General features: G+C 51.2%; 1 protein-coding gene across 2 annotated transcripts in view; it reads left to right on the top strand.

The window, feature by feature from the left end:
- Positions 1–22,177, top strand: part of ube2s (ubiquitin-conjugating enzyme E2S) — a 42,167-nt gene that overhangs the window by 4,364 nt on the left and 15,626 nt on the right. The window contains exons 1-2 of one of the 2 annotated variants that reach the window (XM_085979559.1): positions 2,478–2,583; positions 4,512–4,572. In XM_085979559.1, coding sequence (XP_085835685.1) covers positions 4,525–4,572 — 48 coding nt within the window. In that variant the 5' untranslated portion in view covers positions 2,478–2,583; positions 4,512–4,524. Of the gene's footprint in view, positions 1–2,477; positions 2,584–4,511; positions 4,573–22,177 lie in introns of those variants that run through there. The other variant, XM_085979558.1, reaches the window with a different exon arrangement.

The following is a 22,177-nucleotide window of genomic DNA, read 5'->3' as shown; positions in this document are numbered from 1 at the left end:
GCGCTTCAGGTTAAAGGTCAAAGTTCCCGCATCGGCTAGCCGTAGACCAGCCTGACCCCTTCACTCCCACCGCAACACCGCCGCCCCCCGCCAAGCTCAATTTGACTACAGCTGATTGCACCCATGCTCCCGGGGCCTATCAACACACAGAAACATAGAAGATAGGAGCAGGAGTCGGCCATTCAGCCCCTCGAGCCTGCTCCACCATTCAATGAGATCATGGCTGATCATCCAAACTCAGTACCCTGTCCCTGCCTTCTCCCCATATCTCTTGATCCCTTTAGCCTTAAGAAATATATCCAACTCCTTCTTGAATATATTTCATGAATTGGCCTCAACTGCCTTCTGTGGTAGAGAATTCCACAGGTTCACCACTCTCTGGGTGAAGAAATTCCTCCTCATGTCTGTCCTAAATGGCTTACCCCTTATCCTTAGACTGTGACCCCTGGTTCTGGACTCCCCGACCATCGGGAACATCCTTCCTGCATCTAGTCTGTCATGTCCTGTTAGAATTTTATAAGTTTCAATGAGATCCCCTCTCATTCTTCTAAACTCCAGCGAGTACAAGCCCAATCGACCCAATCTCTCCTCATACGTCATTCCTACCATCCCAGGTATCAGTCTGGTGAATCTTCGCTGCACTCCCTCCTTGGCAAGAACATCCTTCCTCAGATAAGGCGACCAAAACTGCACACAATACTCAAGAAGGCAGGGACAGGGTACTGAATTTGGATGATCAACCATGATCTCATTGAATGGCGGAGCAGGCTCGAGGGGCCGAATGGCCGACTCCTGCTCCTATCTTCTATGTTTCAAGGTGTGGTCTTACCAAGGACCTGTGCAACTGCAGCAAGACATCCTTGTTCCTGTACTCGAACCCTCTTGCTACGAAGGCCAACATACCATTTGCCTTCTTAACCGCCTGCTGCACCTGCATGCTTACCTTCAGCGACTGGTGCACAAGTTTTTCCTCAAATCCCCTCTAAATCTCCTGCCCCTTGTCTTGAAACTATGCCCCCTGATTATTGATCCCTCTACTAAGCGGAAAAGTTCCTTTCTATCTACCCTATCTATGCCCCATATAATTTTGTACACCTCAATCCGGTCGCCCCTCAGCCTTCTCTGCTCGAAGGAAAACAACCCCAGCCTGTCCAGTCTCTCTCCATAGCTGAAGCGCTTTCATTCCCCGTTCCCCTGTTCCGTTGCTCAAGGGTATAGAAATGCTTTTTGGCAGAGTTCCACTTCCTTTATTCATTTTGTGAGGTGTTCAGGCAGAGGGGGGATGTCATACCCGAACCGTGTGATGTATTGCTGCAGGTCCTGTCCCGTGTCATTCACCGTGAGGTGTATCATGCTGGGCCCTGGAATGGGAATGGCGCGCTCTTGAGCCACCTGAACTTCTGTGTGGGGTTTGAAGCATAGAAGATAGGAGCAGGAGTCGGCCATTCGGCCCCTCGAGCCCGCTCCGCCATTCACCGAGATCATGGCTGATCATCCAAATTCAGTACCCTGTCCCTGCCTTCTCCCCATATCCCTTGATCCCTTTAGCCTTAAGAAATATATCCAACTCCTTCTTAAATATATTGAATGAATTGGCCTCCACTGCCTTCTGTGGAAGAGAACTCCACAGGTTCACCACTCTCTGGGTGAAGAAATTCCTCCTCATTTCTGTCCTAAATGGCTTACCCCTTATCCTTAGACTGTGACCCCTGGTTCTGGACTCCCCCGCCATCGGGAACATCCTTCCTGCATCTAGTCTGTCTAGTCCTGTTAGAATTTTATAAGTTTCAATGAGATCCCCTCTCATTCTTCTAAACTCCAGTGAGTATAAGCCCAATCGACCCAATCTCTCCTCATACGTCATTCCTGCCATCCCAGGTATCAGTCTGGTGAATCTTCGCTGCACTCCCTCCATGACAAGAACATCCTTCCTATACAAAACCCTGGTTAGACCACACCTGGGGCACTGTGAGCAATTCTGGGCACCACACCTTAGGAAGGATCTATTGGCCTTGGAGTGAGTGCAGCGTAGGTTTACCAGAATCCAAGGGTTAGATTACGAGGAGAGATTACATAGAAGCATAGAAGATAGGAGCAGGAGTCGGCCATTCGGCCCCTCGAGCCTGCTCCGCCATTCAATGAGATCATGGCTGATCATCCAAATTCAGTACCCTGTCCCTGCCTTCTCCCCATATCCCTTGATCCCCTTCGCCTTAAGAAATATATCTAACGCCTTCTTGAATATATTTAATGAACACAGACACACACCCTTCCCCCCCCTCACTCTCGAGAGGGTTTGCCTTTTGCCCTCTGACCCCCTTCAGAATGGTGCCTGCAGCCCAGGGCCCGTCTCGAAATATCAGTCAGGACAGGTGGCACCTGTCGGGAGCTGTCTGACCAGCGGCATTCCACTGACGAGGCTCATCTCGCTGATGGGTGTTTCGATCTGCTTGCCCCTCTCCAACAACAACAGGCTGCTATTATCCAGTGCATTTAACGTCGTAAAACGTCCCGAGGCGCTTCACAGGAGCGATTATCAAACACAATGCTGACCCCGAGACACATACGGAGATATTAGGGCAGGTGACCAAAAGCTGGGTCGAAGAGGTCGGTTTTGAAGAGCGTCTTAAAGGAGGAGAGAGAGAGGCGGAGAGGTTTAGGGAGGGAATTCCAGAGCTCAGGGCCCCAGGCAGCTGAAGACACGGCCGCCAATGGTGGAGCGATGGAAATCGGGGATGCTCAAGAGGCCAGAATTGGAGGAACGCAGAGATCTCGGAGGGTTGTAGGACTGCTGGAGGTTACAGAGATAGGGAGGGGGCGAGGGCCATGGAGGGATTTGAACAGGAGGATGAGAATTGTAGGGCTGGAGGAGGTAACAGAGATAGGGAGGGCGCGAGGGCCATGGAGGGATTTGAACAGGAGGATGAGAATTGTAGGGGCTGGAGGAGGTTACAGAGATAGGGAGGGGGCGAGGGCCATGGAGGGATTTGAACAGGAGGATGAGAATTGTAGGGTTGGAGGAGGTTACAGAGATAGGGAGGGGGTGAGGGCCATGGAGGGATTTGAACAGGAGGATGAGAATTGTAGGGACTGGAGGAGGGTACAGAGATAGGGAGGGGGCGAGGGCCATGGAGGGATTTGAACAGGAGGATGAGAATTGTAGGGCTGGAGGAGGTTACAGGGATAGGGAGGGGGCGAGGGCCATGGAGGGATTTGAACAGGATGAGAATTGTAGGGCTGGAGGAGGTTTCAGGGATAGGGAGGGGGCGAGGGGCCATGGAGGGATTTGAACAGGATGAGAATTGAAAGGCTGGAGGAGGTTACAGAGATAGGGAGGGGGCGAGGGCCATGGAGGGATTTGAACAGGAGGATGAGAATTGTAGGGCTGGAGGAGGTTACAGGGATAGGGAGGGGGCGAGGGCCATGGAGGGATTTGAACAGGATGAGAATTGTAGGGCTGGAGGAGGTTTCAGGGATAGGGAGGGGGCGAGGGGCCATGGAGGGATTTGAACAGGATGAGAATTGAAAGGCTGGAGGAGGTTACAGAGATAGGGAGGGGGCGAGGGCCATGGAGGGATTTGAACAGGATGAGAATTGTAGGGCTGGAGGAGGTTTCAGGGATAGGGAGGGGGCGAGGGGCCATGGAGGGATTTGAACAGGATGAGAATTGAAAGGCTGGAGGAGGTTACAGAGATAGGGAGGGGGCGAGGGCCATGGAGGGATTTGAACAGGAGGATGAGAATTGTAGGGGCTGGAGGAGGTTACAGAGATAGGGAGGGGGCGAGGGCCATGGAGGGATTTGAACAGGAGAATGAGAACTGTAGGGGCTGGAGGAGGTTACAGAGATAGGGAGGGGGGCGAGGGCCATGGAGGGATTTGAACAGGAGAATGAGAATTGTAGGGGCTGGAGGAGGTTACAGAGATAGGGAGGGGTCGAGGGCCATGGAGGAATTTGAACAGGAGGATGAGAATTGTAGCGGCTGGAGGAGGTTACAGAGATAGGGAGGGGGCGAGGGCCATGGAGGGATTTGAACAGGAGGATGAGAATTGTAGGGGCTGGAGGAGGTTACAGAGATAGGGAGGGGTCGAGGGCCATGGAGGAATTTGAACAGGAGGATGAGAATTGTAGGGGCTGGAGGAAGTTACAGAGATAGGGAGGGGGCGAGGGCCATGGAGGGATTTGAACAGGAGGATGAGAATTTGAAAATCGAGGCATAGCTGGAGTCCCCGGTGTCCCTGGGCCCAGTATTTACCCTTCAACCAACATCACTAAAACAGATGATGATCTGTTCATTATCACATTGCTGTTTGTGGGAGCTTACTGTGCGCGAATTGGCGATTCGCACATTACAACAGTGACCACACTTCAAAAAAAAAGTCCTTCATTGGTTGTAAAGCGCTTTGGGACGTCCTGAGGTGGTGAAAGGCGTGGGAGAAATGCAAGATCTTTCTTCCTTTCCCTCGCTGTCTCTCTCTTTCTCATCCATACTTTCTCTCTCTCTCTCTGGCAGGAGCGATGGGGAGATGCGAGGGGATGCAGAGCGCGAAAGCCGTGGCCCTGACAGGTTGGATGTATGTTAGCAAAGGCCTGTGTTGGGGTTGGGGCGGAAGGTGTGGGGAGAGCGTCGGCTGTGGGGAGGCAGGCAGGCGGAGAGGGGAAGCACTCAGTAAACAGGTCTCACAAGAGGAAACACACACCACCAGCAACAGGCCTGTAATCCAAACCCCGGCCATCTGGTGACGTCCACGACATGAACTTGTCGGCAAGATGTCAGCCCTGTAAATCACCCCTGGCTCCCCGCGACGACAGACAGGAGCAGGTGCCCCTGGTCTGTCTCGGCACATTTCCCTGCTCCTGCTTGTTAGCGAGGAGGGGAGGAGGCAGGAGGGAAATCGCTTTGTTCACTTACCCACAACCTCTCACCTCCCACATCATGCTTGTAAACCTCAATTTGAGCTCAACTGCAACTCCCGCTGCCCCCCCCCCCCATGTCCTAACTCGCACCGAGTCCTGTTTGCCCATCACCCCCTGTGCTCGCTGACCTACACCTCGATTTTAAAGTTCTCACCCTCCTGTTCAAATCCCTCCATGGCCCTCGCCCCCCTCCCTATCTCTGTAACCTCCTCCAGCCCCTAAAATTCTCATCCTCCTGTTCAAGTCCCTCCATGGCCCTCGCCCCCTCCCTATCTCTGTCATCTCCTGCAGTCCTACAATTCTCACCTTCCTGTTCAAATCCCTCCATGGCCCTCGCCCCCTCCCTCTCTCTGCAACCTCCTCCAGCCCCTACAATTCTCATCCTCCTGTTCAAATCCCACCATGGCCTCGTCCCCCTCCCTATCTCTAAAACCTCCTCCAGCCTTACAATTCTCATCCTCCTGTTCTAATCCCTCCATGGCCCCTCGCCCCCTCCCTATCTCTGTAACCTCCTCCAGCCCTACAATTCTCATCCTATTGTTCAAATCACTCCATTGCCCTCCTCCCCTCCCTATCTCTGTAACCTCCTCCAGCCCTACAATTCTCATCCTCCTGTTCAAATTCCTCCATGGCCCCTCGCCCCCTCCCTATCTCTGTAACCTCCTCCAGCCCCTACAATTCTCATCCTCCTGTTCAAATCCCTCCATGGCCCTCGCCCCCTCCCTATCTCTGTAACCTCCACCAGCCCTACAATTCTCATCCTCCTGTTCAAATCCCTCCATGGCCCTCGCCCCTCCCGATCTCTGTAACCTCCTCCAGCCCCTACAACCCTCCGAGATCTCTGCACTCCTCCAATTCTGGCCTCTTGTCCATCCCCGATTTCCATTGCTCCACCATTGGCGGCCGTGCCTTCAGCTGCCTGGGGCCCTGAGCTCTGGAATTCCCTCCCTAAACCTCTCCGCCTCTCCTCCTTTTAAGACGCTCCTTAAAACCGAACTCTTTGACCAAGCTTTTGGTCACCTGTCCTAATATCTCCTTATGTGGCTCGGTGTCAGCTTTGCATCTGATTTACGCTCTGCGTGAAGCGCTTTGGGACATTTCACTGCGTTAAAGGTGCTATATAAATGCAGACTGCTGTTGTGTGGAGCGGGCCATGGAGTGTGTTGTCAGGGCTCAGCAGCAACCAATTCTCGGGGGGTGGGGTGAGGTGGTTTGCGGGGTAAATCGTGCTAGACTAATCTACTGGAATTTTATTACTGAAATAACTGGTAGAATAGATAAGGGCGAACCAGTGGATGTGGTGTATTTGGACTTTCCGAAGGCTTTCGATAAGGTCCCGCATAAGAGATTAGCGTGTACAGTTAAAGCACATGGGATTGGGGGTAAGGTACTGTCTTGGATAGAGAACTGGTTGGCAGACAGGAAGCAAAGAGTTGGAATAAACGGGTCTTTTTCCGAGTGGCAGGCAGTGACTAGTGGGGTACTGCAGGGATCGGTGCTAGGACCCCAGTTATTCACAATATATATTAATGATCTAGACGAGGGAACTAGATGTAATATCTCCAAGTTTGCAGACGACACAAAGCTGGGTGGGCGTGTGTGCTGTGAGGAGGATGCAGAGAAACTCCAGTATGATTTGGACAGGTTAGGTGATTGGGCTGATGCATGGCAGATGCAGTATGATGTGGATAAATGCGAGGTTATCCACTTTGGTGGCAAAAACAGGAAGGCAGATTATTATCTGAAAGGCAATAGATTGGGAGAAGGAGAAGGAGAAGCACAAGCACGGTGGCATAGTGGTTAGCACTGTTGCCGCACAGCGCCAGGGACCCGGGTTCGAATCCGGCCTCGGGTGACTGTCTGTGTGGAGTTTGCACATTCTCCCCGTGTTTGCGTGGGTTTTCTCCGGGTGCTCCGGTTTCCTCCCACAGTCCAAAGATGTGCGGGTTAGGTTGATTGGCTATGATAAATTGACCCTTAGTGTTAGGGGGATTAAATACATGGGGTTACGGGGATCGGGTGGGATATGTGTCGGTGCAGGCTCGATGGGCCGAAATGGCCTCAATCTGCACTGTGGGGTTTCTGTGATTTCTGTGATCTGTGAAGGGGAAGTGCAACGAGACCTGGGTGTCCTTGTGCACCAGTCGCTGAAGGTAAGGCAGCAGGCGGTTAAGAAGGCAATGTTGGCCTTCATAGCGAGAGGATTTGAGTACAGGAGTAAGGAAGTCTTGCTGCAGTTGTACAGGGCCTTGGTAAGACCACACCTTGAGTATTGTGTGCAGTTTTGGTCGCCTTATCTGAGGAAGGATGTTCTTGCCATGGAGAGAGTGCAGCGAAGATTCACCAGACTGATACCTGGGTGGCAGAAATGAGGTATGAGAAGAGATTGAGTCGATTGGGCTTGTATTCGCTGGAGTTTAGAAGAATGAGAGGGGATCTCATTGAAACTTATAAAATTCTAACAGGACTAGACAGACTAGATGCAGGAAGGCTGTTCCCAATGGCGGGGGGAGTCCAGAACCAGGGGTCACAGTCTAAGGATAAGGGGTAAACCATTTAGGACTGAGATGAGGAGGAATTTCTTCACCCAGAGAGTGGTGAACCTGTGGAATTCTCTGCCACACAGGGCAGTTGAGGCCAATTCATTAAATATATTCAAGAAGGAGTTGGATATATTCTTAAGGCTAAAGGGATCAAGGGATATGGGGAGAAGGCAGGGACAGGGTACTGAATTTGGATGATCAGCCATGATCGCATTAAATGGCGGAGCAGGCTCGAGGGGCCAAATGGCCTACTCCTGCTCCTATCGCCTATGTTTCCTGCAGTCTACAGCTTCCTTCTTCAGTGTTAACTGAAGAAGGGTGCATCGTAGGATGGTGAAGTGTTTCAGTACAGAGAGAGGGATCGGTAAGGGTGCAAGGGGAAGTAAGGGTAAGGTGGGGTGTGGAGGAGCAGGCTTACAAAGCAGAGTGCTGGTGATGAGAAGAGAAGGGAAGCAGATTGAAGGTAAGTGTGATGTGATACTCACTTTTGATGATCGCAGAAGATCATTGAACCGTTTCCGGCACTGTACGCATGTGCGTGAACACATGGGCCTAGTGCTGACCTCCTCAGCAATGTGCAGCCAGGCTGCCTTGGCTTGCTGAGAAGGCTTCCTTTTTTAAAAATTAATTTTTATGGGATGTGGGCGTCGCTGGCGAGGCCCAGCATTTATTGCCCATCCCTAGTTGCCTTTGAGAAGGTGGTGGTGAGCCGCCTTCTTGAACCGCTGCAGTCCCGTGTGGTGAAGGTGCTCCCACAGTGCTGTTAGGGAGGGAGTTCCAGGATTTTGACCCAGCCACGATGAAGGAACGGCCGATATATTTCCAAGTCAGGATGGTGTGTGACTCCGAGGGGAACTTGGAGGCGGTGGTGTTCCCATGTGTCTGCTGGCCTTGTCCTTCTAGGTGGAAGAGGTCGCGGGTTTGGGAGGTGCTGCCGAAGAAGCCTTGGCGAGTTGCTGCAGTGCGTCTTGTAGATGGTACACACTGCAGCCACGGTGCGCCGGTGGTGGAGGGATTGAATGTTTAAGGTGGTGGATGGGGTGCCCATCAAGCGGGCCGCTTTGTCCTGGATGGTGTCGAGCTTCTCGAGTGTTGTTGGAGCTGCACTCATCCAGGCAAGTGGAGAGTATTCCATCACACTCCTGACTTGTGCCTTGTAGATGGTGGAAAGGCTTTGGGGAGTCAGGAGGTGAGACACTCGCCGCAGAATACCCAGCCTCTGACCTGCTCTTGTTGCCACAGTATTTATGTGGCTGGTCCAGTTAAGTTTATGGTCAATGGTGACCCCCCAGGATGTTGATGGTGGGGGATTCGGCGATGGTAATGCCGTTGAATGTCAAGGGGCGGTGGTTAGACTCTCGCTTGTTGGAGATAGTCATTGCCTGGCACTTGTGTGGCGCGAATGTTACCTGCCATCGGGTGAGAACAGAATCTCCCTGTGCCCTCGTACTCCCTCCACAAGAGCTTGGAGGGAGTCCTCACTGACCCTCGGAGCAGCCCTGGCTTTGGCAGCACAACGTTGTAGCCAGGACCCGTTCAAACACAAGCAAAAACGAGAAACGACAGGCTGAGGCTGCATGGGCCACTTGATCAGAGGCGATGAACAGACCCGATCCCACTCATTGGACCAGGCAGCGCGCGCACAATGGCACTTAATAGGCCACTTAAATTAAAATCTCGAATTATCGCCTCTGACTGCAAACTTGGCTTCTATCGCCCCTGGAGGTGATTGGAGCGCTAAATCAGGCGCCACACACCTCTCTTAAGGCGCAAAGGCCGAGGAGCGAGGCGCTACCTCAGAGCGCGGGCGGAGCTCAGGTGATGTCAGTCAGCAATGGAACACAGACACACTGGTGCCGGCCAGTTCTTAAAGGGGATGGTCGATCTTGCTCTCCACCCACATCCTGCTCATTGCAGCCTTGAATCTCGGCCTGGAGAGACCCGTACGTCAAATCTGCTGGAAAGAACAATGGAGAGGCCCAGGGAAAGAGCTCAGAGTGCAGCCCCCACAGTCTCTTCTAAATCGATGCAAGGAAGGTCAAATCAAAAAGAACCTGCAAAGTGCTGCTCAGTACCCAAAACTCCTTCACACAGCGTTGAATCTCTCCAGAAGTCTCTCTCTCTCTCAGAATGCGTGGTGCAAAAATGTCGCCAACAAAAACAGGCAGGAAGCGGTCGCCTTTAAATAGCGCTCCCCCCGTCCCTTCCCGACTGCAAAACGCTCCCCTCAACCTGTCGTTGCTAGCGGCAGGCGGTAAGGCAGGGGGGCGCCACTCAATATCCGGTCCGGGGCGCTGCGCGCTCGACTGACGTCACGATCTGCCGGCGCGGGAGATCGTGGCGGTAGTGTTTAGCGCCGCCGCAAAATGGCTAGTTAAATTCGCGAGCGGCGCAAACATCGCCGCGCCCGGGTGCTAGTTGCTTTGCGCCCTCTTAAGGCGTCTAACGGGAGGCGCAAACCAACCAAATTTTTCCCCCATAGAGGCATAACAGCACAGAAGGAGGCCATTCGGCCCATCGAGTCCGTGCCGGCTCTCTGGAGAGCAATCCCAGTCAGTCCCATTCCCCCGCTCTATCCCCGTAGCCCCGCAAGTTTATTTCCCTCAAGTGCCTATCCAGTCTCCCCTTGAAAACATCGAGTGTCTCCGCTTCCACCACTTCCGTCGGCAGCGAGTTCCAGGTCCTCACCACTCGCTGCGTAAAAAAGTTTTTCCTCACGTCCCCCCCCCCCGTATCTCTTGCCCAAAACCTTAAATCTGTGTCCCCTAGTCCTTGTACCATCAACTAGTGGGAGCAGCCTTTCCCCGTCTAGCCTATCCAAACCCGTCATAATCTTGTACACCTCGATCGAATCACCCCTCAACCTCCTTTGCTCTAATGCAAACAAATCCAGCTTCTCCAACCTGTCCTTGTAGCTAAGATCCCCCATCCCCGGAACCATTCTGGTCAATCTCCTCTGCACCCTCTCAAGGGCCTTCACATCCTTCCTAAAGTGTGGTGACCAGAACTGGACGCCAGTTGTGGCCTAACCAGCGCTTTATAAAGATTCAGAATAACATCTCTACTTTTGTACTCAATACCTCTATTTATGAAGCCCAAGATCCCGTAGGCTTTGCTAACCGCTCTCTCAATATGTACCCGCCACCTTCGGGAACCGATGCACAGTAACTCCCAGGTCCCTCTGTCCCTGCATACCCTTTAAAACTGTGCCATTAAGTCTTGTCCACAAACACCCACAAGATTTTATCTCGTGTAGAGAGAGAGAAACTATGTCCTCTGGTGGGCGTAGGTCCACAACAAGGGGGGGCAGAACCTTAAAATTAGAGCCAGGCCGTTCAGGGGTTGATGTCAGGAAGCACTTCTTCACACAAAGGGTGGTGGAAATCTGGAACTCTCTGCCCCAAAGGCAGTGGAGGCTGGGACAGAAGCAGTACGTTAATACTCTGAATCTTACTCCCTGTCAGTGATTTGTCACGGTCTATTAGTGGCCTCTGGTGGACAGAAAAATAGGAGCAGGAGTCGGCCATTCGAGCCTGCTCCGCCATTCAATATGATCATGGCTGATCCTAACATAGAAACATAGAAGATAGGAGCAGGAGTCGGCCATTCGGCCCCTCGAACCTGCTCCACCATTCAATGAGATCATGGCTGATCATCCAAATTCAGTACCCTGTCCCTGCCTTCTCCCCATATCCCTTGATCCCTTTAGCCTCAAGAAATATATCCAACTCTTTCTTGAATATATTTAATGAACTGGCCTCCACCGCCCTCTGTGGCAGAGAATTCCACAGGTTCACCACTCTCTGGGTGAAGAACTTCCTCCTCATTTCTGTCCTAAATGGCTTACCCCTTATCCTTAGACTATGACCCCTGGTTCTGGACTCCCCGGCCATCAGAAACATCCTTCCTGCATCTAGTCTGTCCAGACCTGACAACATTTTATAGGTTTCGATGAGATCCCCTCTCAATCTTCTAAACTCCAGTGAGTATAAGCCCAATTGACACAATCTCTCCTCATACGTCATTCCTGCCATCCCAGGTATCAGCCTGGTGAATCTTCGCTGCACTCCCTCCATGGCAAGAACATCCTTCCTCAGATAAGGTGACCAAAACTGCACACAATACTCAAGGTGTGGTCTCACCAAAGCCCTGTACAACTGTAGCAAGACATCCTTGTTCCTGTACTCAAACCCTCTTGCTACGAAGGCCAACATACCATTTGCCTTCTTAACCGCCTGCTGCACCTGCATGCTTACTTTCAGCGACTGGTGCACAAGGACACCCAGGTCTCTTTGCACTTCCCCTTCTCCCAATCTATTGCCATTCAAATAATAATCTGCCTTCCTGTTTTTGCCACCAAAGTGGATAACCTCACATTTATCCACATTATAGTGCATTTGCCATGTTTCTGCCCAATCACCCAACCTGTCCAAATCGTACTGGAGTTTCACGACATCCTCCTCACAGCTTACCCTCCCACCCAGCTTTGCGTCGTCTGCAAATTTGGAGATATTACATCCAATTCCCTCGTCCAGATCATCATAATATATATCTCAAAACCATATTCCCGCTCTCTCCCCATACCCCTTGATGCCTTTTATGTCTAGAAATCTATCTATCTCCTTCTTAAATAGATTCAGTGACTTGGCTTCCACAGCCTTCTGTGGTAGAGAATTCCACAGGTTCACCACCCTCTGAGTGAAGACATTTCTCCTCATCTCAGTCCTAAATGTCCTACCCTGTATCCTGAGACTGTGTGACCCCTCGTTCTAGGCCCCCCCAGCCAGGGGAAACATCCTCCCTGCATCCAGTCTGTCTAGCGCTGTCAGAATTTTATACGTTTCAATGAGATCCCTCCTCTCATTCTTCTAAACTCGAGTGAATACAGGCCTAGTTGACCCAATCTCTCCTCATACGACAGTCCTGCCATCCCAGGAATCAGTCTGGTGAACCTTCGCTGCACTCCCTCTATGGCCAGTATATCCTTTCTTAGGTAAGGAGACCAAAACTGCACACAGTACTCCAGGTGTGGTCTCACCAGGGCCCTGTATAACTGCAGTAAGACATCCTTGCTCCTGTACGCAAAACCTCTTGCAATGAAGGCCAACATACCATTTGCCGGGCAGCTGTCACCACGACAACCTGGTGCCGGACCGACCCTGGGAGGAGGCCTTGGTAGGGTGGGACTTCGAGCCTGCCCTGGAGTTTCTGTATCAGCCTCCTGTGGGGCCAGAGACTGGAGGCTCGGTGAGGCGGGAGGTGGAGCAACCAGAGGTACATTGGTGGCAGACTGACAGAACGGTATCAAGGATGAGGGACTTCAGCGATGTGGAGAGACTGGAGAAGATGGGGTTGATCTCCTTGGAGCAGAGAAGGTTAAGGGGAGATTGACCAGAATGGTACCAGGGATGAGGGACTTCAGTGATGTGGAGAGACTGGAGAAGCTGGAACTGTTCTCCTTAAAGCAGAGAAGGTTAAGGGGAGATTGACCAGAATGGTACCAGGGATGAGGGACTTCAGTGATGTGGAGAGACTGGAGAAGCTGGGATTGTTCTCCTTAGAGCAGAGAAGGTTAAGGGGAGATTGACCAGAATGGTACCAGGGATGAGGGACTTCAGTGATGTGGAGAGACTGGGGAAGCTGAGATTGTTCTCCTTAGAGCAGAGAAGGTTAAGGGGAGATTGACCAGAATGGTACCAGGGATGAAGGACTTCAGTGATGTGGAGAGACTGGAGAAGCTGGGATTGTTCTCCTTAGAGCAGAGAAGGTTAAGGGGAGATTGACCAGAATGGTACCAGGGATGAAGGACTTCAGTGATGTGGAGAGACTGGAGAAGCTGGGATTGTTCTCCTTAGAGCAGAGAAGGTTAAGGGGGAGATTGACCAGAATGGTACCAGGGATGAAGGACTTCAGTGATGTGGAGAGACTGGAGAAGCTGGGATTGTTCTCCTTAGAGCAGAGAAGGTTAAGGGGAGATTGCCCAGAATGGTACCAGGGATGAGGGACTTCAGTGATGTGGAGAGACTGGGATTGTTCTCCTTAGAGCAGAGAAGGTGTAGGAAGTATATACAGACCCTTAATTTTTAATATTTCTTGAAACGCTTTGCCAGGCAAAAAGGTTTTACAAAGTGAAATAACATTGGTGAATGTAACAAGCAGTCTCTCACTGATAAGGCAAAAAACATGGTTGTGACTGCAGGGGGGTAGTGATGGTGAACAGAGATAAACAAACCCCCTTAGTATTGTAGACATGGGGCTCGATTTTCAGTGTGCCGTGGAGGGGGGTTTGGAGGCGTGCGGGGGTGGGTTAAAATCCTGAATTCGGGGGTCCCGACCCCATCCCGCCTCCATGCCAGTTTCAAAGGAGGCGGGTACCCGCCCCGCGCTGGGACCCGCCTCCCCGAGGCGGGAAGGGGATTAGTGCCAATGAACTTCCTGTTAACAGGTAGTTGACAGGCAGTTTTTAGCCTAATCCCTATTTCTAAGCTTGACCTGTGGGATTCCCGACAGCTCCAAACCACGCCAAGTTAGCGAGGCGGACCGTCGGGTTGAAGGACTTGGAGGGGTCGAGATGTGAGTGATGGGTGCACGAGTGCAAAGGTAAGTGTGTTTGGTGTGTGTAAAGAAGTTTAAATTACCTGTACTTACCTTAACAGCCTTCCTCCCTCTAGGTTTCGGGAGTCCCTCATCTCACCGGCACAGAAAGCAGAATGGCTGCGAACTGTCAAAAGTGACAGCCTGCAGCTTTCAGTGCCGGTGAGATTTCTAACTGAGTCTGTGTAGAAGCACTCAGGTTAGAAGTCAGACTGTCAGTGTTTGACAGCTTCAAACAGCTGTCAAACGCTGATATTTCATCTGTCAAAAGGTCTTGACAGATGAAATTTCAGTCTGTGACGTCACCTGTTGCCGGGTGGCCCTGAATTGGCCTGCTGAGCCCCGCTGGGCGGGCTCGACAAGGTCAATCAAGTCAAAATCGCGTGGGTCGGCCGCATCTCGCTGGAGGCGGGACTACAACCCCGAAAGTTGCAGTCCCGCCTCCTACCCGACTTCCGAATGAAAATCCAGCCCGAGGTGTTTCCGGTGACTTTTCTGAGGTGAGAAGTCAAACCTTTGAAGTTTTGAAATGCAGAACACGACGTATCTCATGAACCTAATCAATGGTTTTCTGCCACTTTTTTGTAAACTTTTAAGAGTGAATGAAGTTTTGGGGCTGTGATAAGGATCGGCCACACAGGATGTGTGAGTGTGAAAGTTTGACAGCTCAGACCAATATTTGGCCCCCTTTTTTCTTCTTCCCCCCCACATGGCAGCTGTCCTTCGTTCTGCCAGTGCAATTCACACCCCACCATAGAGAGCGTCCTGACGGGCGGCATCAATGTGTGGTATGGTAACACCACTGCACAGGACAGGAAAGCCATCCAGAGGGTTGTGAGGATGGCAGGAAAGATCATCGGGTGTGCACTTCCGTCCATCGAGGAGATCTTCCAGACCAGGTGTCGGAACAAGGCCCGCTCCATCATCCAGGACCCCAATCAAATCAAATCAAATCAAATCAACTTTTATTGTCATTGTTAGTGCACAAGTGCAGTACAACGAAATGTAGGCTTGCGGCTCCCGAGAGTGTACATTTAGATTAAGACATTTAAACATTCAACATACATTTGGCTTGTAGTATATTAACATAAACATAACCATAATAAAGTGCATTGGCAGATGTGCAGGCTTTAGAGTTTATTTGTGGAGTTCAGTAGGATGACAGCCCTGGGAAAGAAGCTGTTCCTAAATCTGGTCGTACAGGTGCGAATGCATCTGTAGCGTCTCCCAGATGGCAGGAGGGCGAACAGACTGTGGCTGGGGTGGGTAGGGTCTTTGATGATGGACCGTGACCTCCGTAAACAGCGTTTCTGGTATATGTGCTCTATGGCCGGTAGCCTGGGCACGAACTGTTCTCCCTCCTGCGTCCGGCCGTCGGTACCGCAGCATCCGAACCAGGACCAGCAGGTTCAAGAACAGTTTCTACCCACAGGCAGTGCGCCTACTGAACTGCTAACCGCACTGCCCCACATATCATAGTCACATTCTCCCCCTCACCCTGGAACTGTATATCACTTGAACCGTGAGCGCACAAGAACATTCTTGATCACTGGACTGTGTGCACATAGGACCCTTGTACCTCAACCTTAACTTATAACTCATTTGTACATTGCACACTGCACTTTAACTTATACTTATTTATATATATACTAGCTGGGGGAGCCCGGCTTTGCCAGGGCTGTTTTGGGCCGGGCGGTTTAAATCGAGTCCCAGGCTTTGGGGCCTGTCTGTCTGTCCCTGTGTGAATCTGCTGCCGGGCAACATTTCTACCTTTTAATAGCTTCAAAGATGAAAGTGAAAGTACTTATAAAACGTTTTTGGTAAATGTTATGTAATTTTTAAAAGAGATACTAACTTTTTCGAAGCTGGATTAGCAGAGTAGTTTGAGCTGGAAGTAGTGAAGGGGAATTGGAAAAATACTTGAAGGGGAAAAATTTGCAGGACTGTGGGGAACGAGCGAGGGGGGAGTGCGACTAATTGGAGAGCTCGACCAAAGAGCCGGCACAGACACGATGGGCCTCCTGCGATGCTGTATGATTCCATAATTTAGACAGTTCGGCAGCATTAGGGAGAATGCTGTCGCCCCCCGATCTGATTGTTTCGATCTCGTGCGGCCAGAGACGAGTCGGGAGAGGTCTAATGGAGGCTGGTCCATCCCAGGCATCCTCAGCAGCCGGGATAGCCCTCTGGTGGAAATAAAGAACTGGCCACCCCTGCAGAACTGAGAGCAAAGACTCGCAAGAGGGCGATGGAGAGAGAGAGAGAGAGAGAAAGAGATTCTTTGGAATTCTCTGCCCCAGAGGGCTGAGGAGCCTCGCTCGTTTTCCGACTGGCAGGCAGTGACTAGTGGGGTACCGCAAGGATCGGTCCTAGGACCCCAGCTGTTCACAATATATATTAATGATCTGGACGAGGGATTTGGATGTAATATCTCCAAATTTGCAGACGACACAAAGCTGGGTGGGAGGGTAAGCTGTGAGGTGGATGTCGAGAAACTCCAGTACGATTTGGACAGATTGGGTGATTGGGCAGAAACATGGCAAATGCACTATAATGTGGATAAATGTGAGGTTATCCACTTTGGTGGCAAAAACAGGAAGGCAGATTATTATTTGAATGGCAATAGATTGGGAGAAGGGGAAGTGCAAAGAGACCTGGGTGTTCTTGTGCACCAGTCGCTGAAGGTAAGCATGCAGGTGCAGCAGGCGGTTAAGGCAAATGGTATGTTGGCCTTCGTAGCGAGAGGGTTTGAGTACAGGAACAAGGATGTCTTGCTACAGCTGTACAGGGCCTTGGTGAGACCGCACCTTGAGTATCGTGTGCAGTTTTGGTTGCCTTACTTGAGGAAGGACGTTCTTGCCATGGAAGGAGTACAGCGAAGATTCACCAGGCTGATACCTGGGATGGCAGGAATGACGTATGAGGAGAGATTGTGTTGATTGGGCTTATACTCACTGGAGTTTAGAAGATTGAGAAGGGATCTCATCGAAACCTATAAAATTCTGTCAGGCCTGGACAGACTAGATGCAGGAAGGATGTTCCCGATGGCCGGGGAGTCCGGAACCAAGGGTCACAGTCTAAGGATAAGGGGTAAGCCATTTAGGACTGAAATGAGGAGGAATTTCTTCACCCAGAGAGTGGTGAACCTGTGGAATTCTCTGCCACAGAGGGCGGTGGAGGCCAGTTCATTAAATATATTCAAGAAGGAGTTGGATATATTTCTTAAGGCTAAAGGGATCAAGGGATATGGGGAGAAGGCAGAGACAGGGTACTGAATTTGGATGATCAGCCATGATCTCATTGAATGGCGGAGCAGGCTCGAGGGGCCGAATGGCCTAATCCTGCTCCTAGTTCTTAAAGAGTGAAGAGAGAGAGAGAAAAAGAGAGAAAGGAAGGACATGCATTTCTATAGCGCCTTTCACGACCAAAGCGCTTCACAGCCAATGAAGTACTTTTTGAAGTGTGGTCACTGTTGTAATGCGGGAAATGCGGCAGCCAATTTGCGCACAGCAAGCTCCCACAAACAGCAATGTGATAATGACCAGATAATCTGTTTTAGTGATATTGGTTGCGGGATAAATATTGGGCCCAGGACACCAGGGAGAACCCCCCCCGCTCGTCTTCCAACAGCGGCCATGGGATCTTTTACGTCCACCTGATAGAGCAGACGGGGCCCCGGTTTAATGTCTCGTCCGAAAGACGGCACCTCCGACAGCGCAGCGCTCCCTCATAGCTCGCCAAGGCTTCTTCGGCAGCACCTCCCAAACCCACAACCTCTTCCACCTCGAAGGACAAGGGCAGCAGGCGCACGGCAACACCGCCACCTCCAAGTTCCACCTCTGAGTCACACACCATCCTGACTTGGAAATATATCGGCCGTTCCTTCATCGTCGCTGGGTCCAAATCCTTTCGCACATCCCGAGGACTTAAAAGGAGTTCTCTTAAATGTAAGTATTTTCCAACAGTAATGGGTCAATGTGTCACAAAATATTGCATGTTGATGGATTGGTCAAAAGACGTACTAAGATTCCCTCTCCATTTCTCGACCTTTCTCTTTTCTTCTAGTGTCACACTGGGTAGCACTCTCTCTCGCCTCTGAGGCAGAAGGTCGCGGTTTGAAGTCCCACTCCCGAGGCTTGAGCTCCATAATCCAGGCCCACACTCCCCGGTGCCAGTACTGAGGGAGCGCTGCACTGTCGGAGGTAGATGTATATACTCTAGGACTCGAGCTCCATAATCCAGGCCCACACTCCCCGGTGCCAGAACTGAGGGAGCACTGCACTGTCGGAGGTAGATGTATATACTCTAGGACTCGAGCCCCATAATCCAGGCCCACACTCCCCGGTGCCAGTACTGAGGGAGTGCTGCACTGTCAGAGGTAGATGTATATACTCTAGGACTCGAGCCCCATAATCCAGGCCCACACTCCCCGGTGCCAGTACTGAGGGAGCGCTGCACTGTCGGAGGTAGATGGATATACTCTAGGACTCGAGCACCATAATCCAGGCTCACACTCCCCAGTGCCAGTTGTGAGGGAGCGCTGCACTGCCAGAGGTAGATGTCTGTACTCTAGGACTTGAGCTCCATAATCCAGGCCCACACTCCCCGGTGCCAGTACTGAGGGAGCGCTGCACTGTCGGTGGTAGATGTATATACTCTAGGAGTCGAGACCCATAATCCAGGCCCACACTCCCCGGTGCCAGTACTGAGGGAGCGCTGCACTGTCAGAGGTAGATGTATGTACTCTAGGACTCGAGCCCCATAATCCAGGCTCACACTCCCCGGTGCCAGTATTGAGGGAGCGCTGCACTGTCGGAGGTAGATGTCTATACTCTAGGACTCGAGCCCCATGATCCAGGCCCACACTCCCCGGTGCCAGTACTGAGGGAGCACTGCACTGTCGGAGGTAGATGTATATACTCTAGGACGTGAGCTCCATAATCCAGGCCCACACTCCCCAATGCCAGTACTGAGGGAGCGCTGCACTGTTGGAGGTAGATGTATATACTCTAGACCTTGAGCCCCATAATCCAGGCCCACACTCCCAGTACTGAGGGAGCGCTGCACTGTCGGAGGTAGATGTATATACTCTAGACCTTGAGCCCCATAATCCAGGCCCACACTCCCCGGTGCCAGTACTGAGGGAGCGCTGCACTGTCGGAGGTAGATGTATATACTCTAGGACTCGAGCCCCATGATCCAGGCCCACACTCCCTGGTGCCAGTACTGAGGGAGCACTGCACTGTTGGAGGTAGATATATATACTGTAGGACTTGAGCCCCATAATCCAGGCCCACACTCCCCGGTGCAAGTACTGAGGGAGAGCTTTTTGAGCCAACATGTAGAAAGTCCTACAAGAGAGGGGGCGGTACTGGATCTAATTCTAGGGAATGTAGCCGGGAAGTGGTGGAAGTGTCAGTCGGAGAGCATTTTGGCGACAGTGACCATAATTCGGTGAGATTTAAGGTAGTCATGGAAAAAGACAAAGGCGGCCCGGAAATAAGGGTTCTAAATTGGGGGAAGGCCGATTTTAATATGATAAGGCAGGATCTGGCCAAAGTGGACTGGGAGCAGCTACTTATAGGAAAATCCACATCAAAGCAGTGGGAGACTTTCAGAAGGGAAATAGAGAGAGTACAACGCCAACATGTTCCTGTAAAGGTCAAGGGCGGGACCAACAAGCAAAGGGAACCTTGGATGACAAGGGATATACAAAAATGCATTTGGAAAAAAAGGGGGGCTTTTGGCAGTTACAAAAGACTAAAGACGGAGGAAGCCCTAGAGGAGTATAAAAAGTGCAGGGGCATACTTAAAAAAGAAATTAGGAGGGCGAGGAGGGGCCATGAAATAACACTGGCGAGCAAAATAAAGGAAAATCCTAAGATGTTTTATAAGTATATTAAGGGCAAGAGGATAACCAGGGAAAGGGTAGGGCCCATTAGGGACCAAAGTGGCAATCTGTGTGTAGAGCCAGATGATGTAGGCGGGGTTTTAAATGAATTTTTTGCATCTGTGTTCACTATGGAGAAAGACGATGTAGACATAGAAATCGGGCAAGGGGACTGTGACATACTTGAACATATTAGCATCGAGAGGGAGGAGGTACTAGCGGTTTTAGCAGGCCAGAAAGTGGATAAATCCCCAGGCCCGGACGAGATGTATCCCAGGCTGTTGTGGGAGGCAAAGGAGGAGATTGCAGGGGCTCTGACACAAATTTTCAGAACCTCTCTGGCCACAGGGGATGTACCAGAGGACTGGAGAACAGCTAACGTAGTACCATTATTCAAGAAGGGTAGCAGGGATAAACCAGGGAATTACAGGCCAGTGAGCCTAACATCTGTGGTAGGGAAATAATTGGAAAAAATTCTGAGGGACAAAATTAGTCACCACTTGGAGAGGCAAGGATTCATTGGGGATAGTCAGCATGGCTTTGTCAAGGGTAAATCATGTCTGACAAATCTGATTGAATTTTTCGAGGGGGTGACTAGGGAGGTGGATGAGGGAAATGCTGTGGATGTGGTTTACATGGATTTCAGTAAAGCTTTTGACAAAGTCCCGCATAGGATACTGGTCAAGAAGGTAAGAGCCCATGGGATCCAGGGTGCCTTGGCGCGTTGGATCCTAAACTGGCTGAGTGGCAGGAGGCAGAGGGTGATGGTCGAAGGTTGCTTTTGTGACTGGAAGCCTGTGTTCAGTGGGGTACCTCAGGGATCGGTGCTGGGTCCCTTGCTGTTTGTGATCTACATAAATGATTTGGATGAGAATGTAAAAGGTATGATCAGTAAGTTCGCAGATGACACGAAAATTGGTGGGGTGGTAAATTGCGAGGAGGAAAGCCTCAGGCTACAGGACGATATAAACGGGTTGGTCAGATGGGCGGAAAAGTGGCAAATGGAATTTAACCCTGAAAAGTGCGACGTGATGCATTTTGGACAGACAAATAAGGCAAGGGAATACAAAATGAGTGGTAGGACCCTAGGAAGTACAAAGGGTCAGAGGGACCTTGGTGTACATGTACATAGATCCCTGAAGGCAGCGGAACAGGTAGATAAGGTGGTTAAAAAGGCATATGGGATACTTGCCTTCATTAGCCGAGGCATAGAATATAAGAGCAGGGAGGTTATGATGGAGCTGTACAAAACGCTGGTGAGGCCACAGCTGGAGTACTGTGTGCAGTTCTGGTCGCCTCACTATAGGAAGGATGTGATTGCTTTGGAGAGGGTGCAGAGAAGATTCACCAGGATGTTACCTGGGATGGAGCGCCTCAGCTATGAAGAAAGACTAAACAGGCTGGGGTTGTTTTCCTTGGAGCAAAGAAGGCTGAGGGGGGACCTGATTGAGGTGTACAAAATGATGAGGGGCATAGATAGGGTAGATAAAGAGAAACTTTTCCCCTTAGTAGGGGGGTCAATAACAAGGGGGCATAGATTCAAGGTAAGGGGCAGGAGGTTTAGAGGGGATTTGAGGAGGAACTTTTTCACCCAGAGGGTGGTTGGAATCTGGAACTCACTGCCTGAAAGGGTGGTAGAGGAAGGAACCCTCATAACATTCAAGAAGCATTTGGATGAGCACTTGAAATGCCATTGCATACAAGGCTATGGACCAAATGCTGGAAAATGGGATTAGACTGGACAGGGATTGATGGACGGCGCAGACACGATGGGCCGAAGGGCCTCTTTCTGTGCTGTAAAACTCTATGACTCTATGAGTGCTGCACTGTCGGAGGTAGATGTATATACTCTACGACTTGAGCTCCATAATCCAGGCACACACTCGCCAGTGCCAGTACTAAGGGAGCACTGCACTGTCAGAGGTAGATGTATATACTCTAGGACTCGAGCCCCACAATCCAGGCTCACACTCCCCAGTGCCAGTACTGAGGGAGCGCTGCACTGTCGGAGGTAGATGTATATACTCTACGACTTGAGCTCCATAATCCAGGCCCACACTCCCCGGTGCCAGTACTGAGGGACCACTGCACTGTTGGAGGTAGATGTATATACTCTAGGAGTCGAGCTCCATAATCCAGGCCCACACTCCCAAGTCCCAGTACTAAGGGAGCGCTGCACTGTCAGAGGTAGATGTATATACTCTAGGACTCGAGCCCCATAATCCAGGCTCACAC

The sequence above is a fragment of the Somniosus microcephalus genome, unplaced genomic scaffold, assembly GCF_052327205.1.
Source record: "Somniosus microcephalus isolate GS21.2 unplaced genomic scaffold, FLI_Smic_1.0 unresolved_chr9, whole genome shotgun sequence".
In the NCBI taxonomy this organism is placed as follows: domain Eukaryota; kingdom Metazoa; phylum Chordata; class Chondrichthyes; order Squaliformes; family Somniosidae; genus Somniosus; species Somniosus microcephalus.
This window is presented reverse-complemented; position numbering and strand designations above follow the sequence as displayed.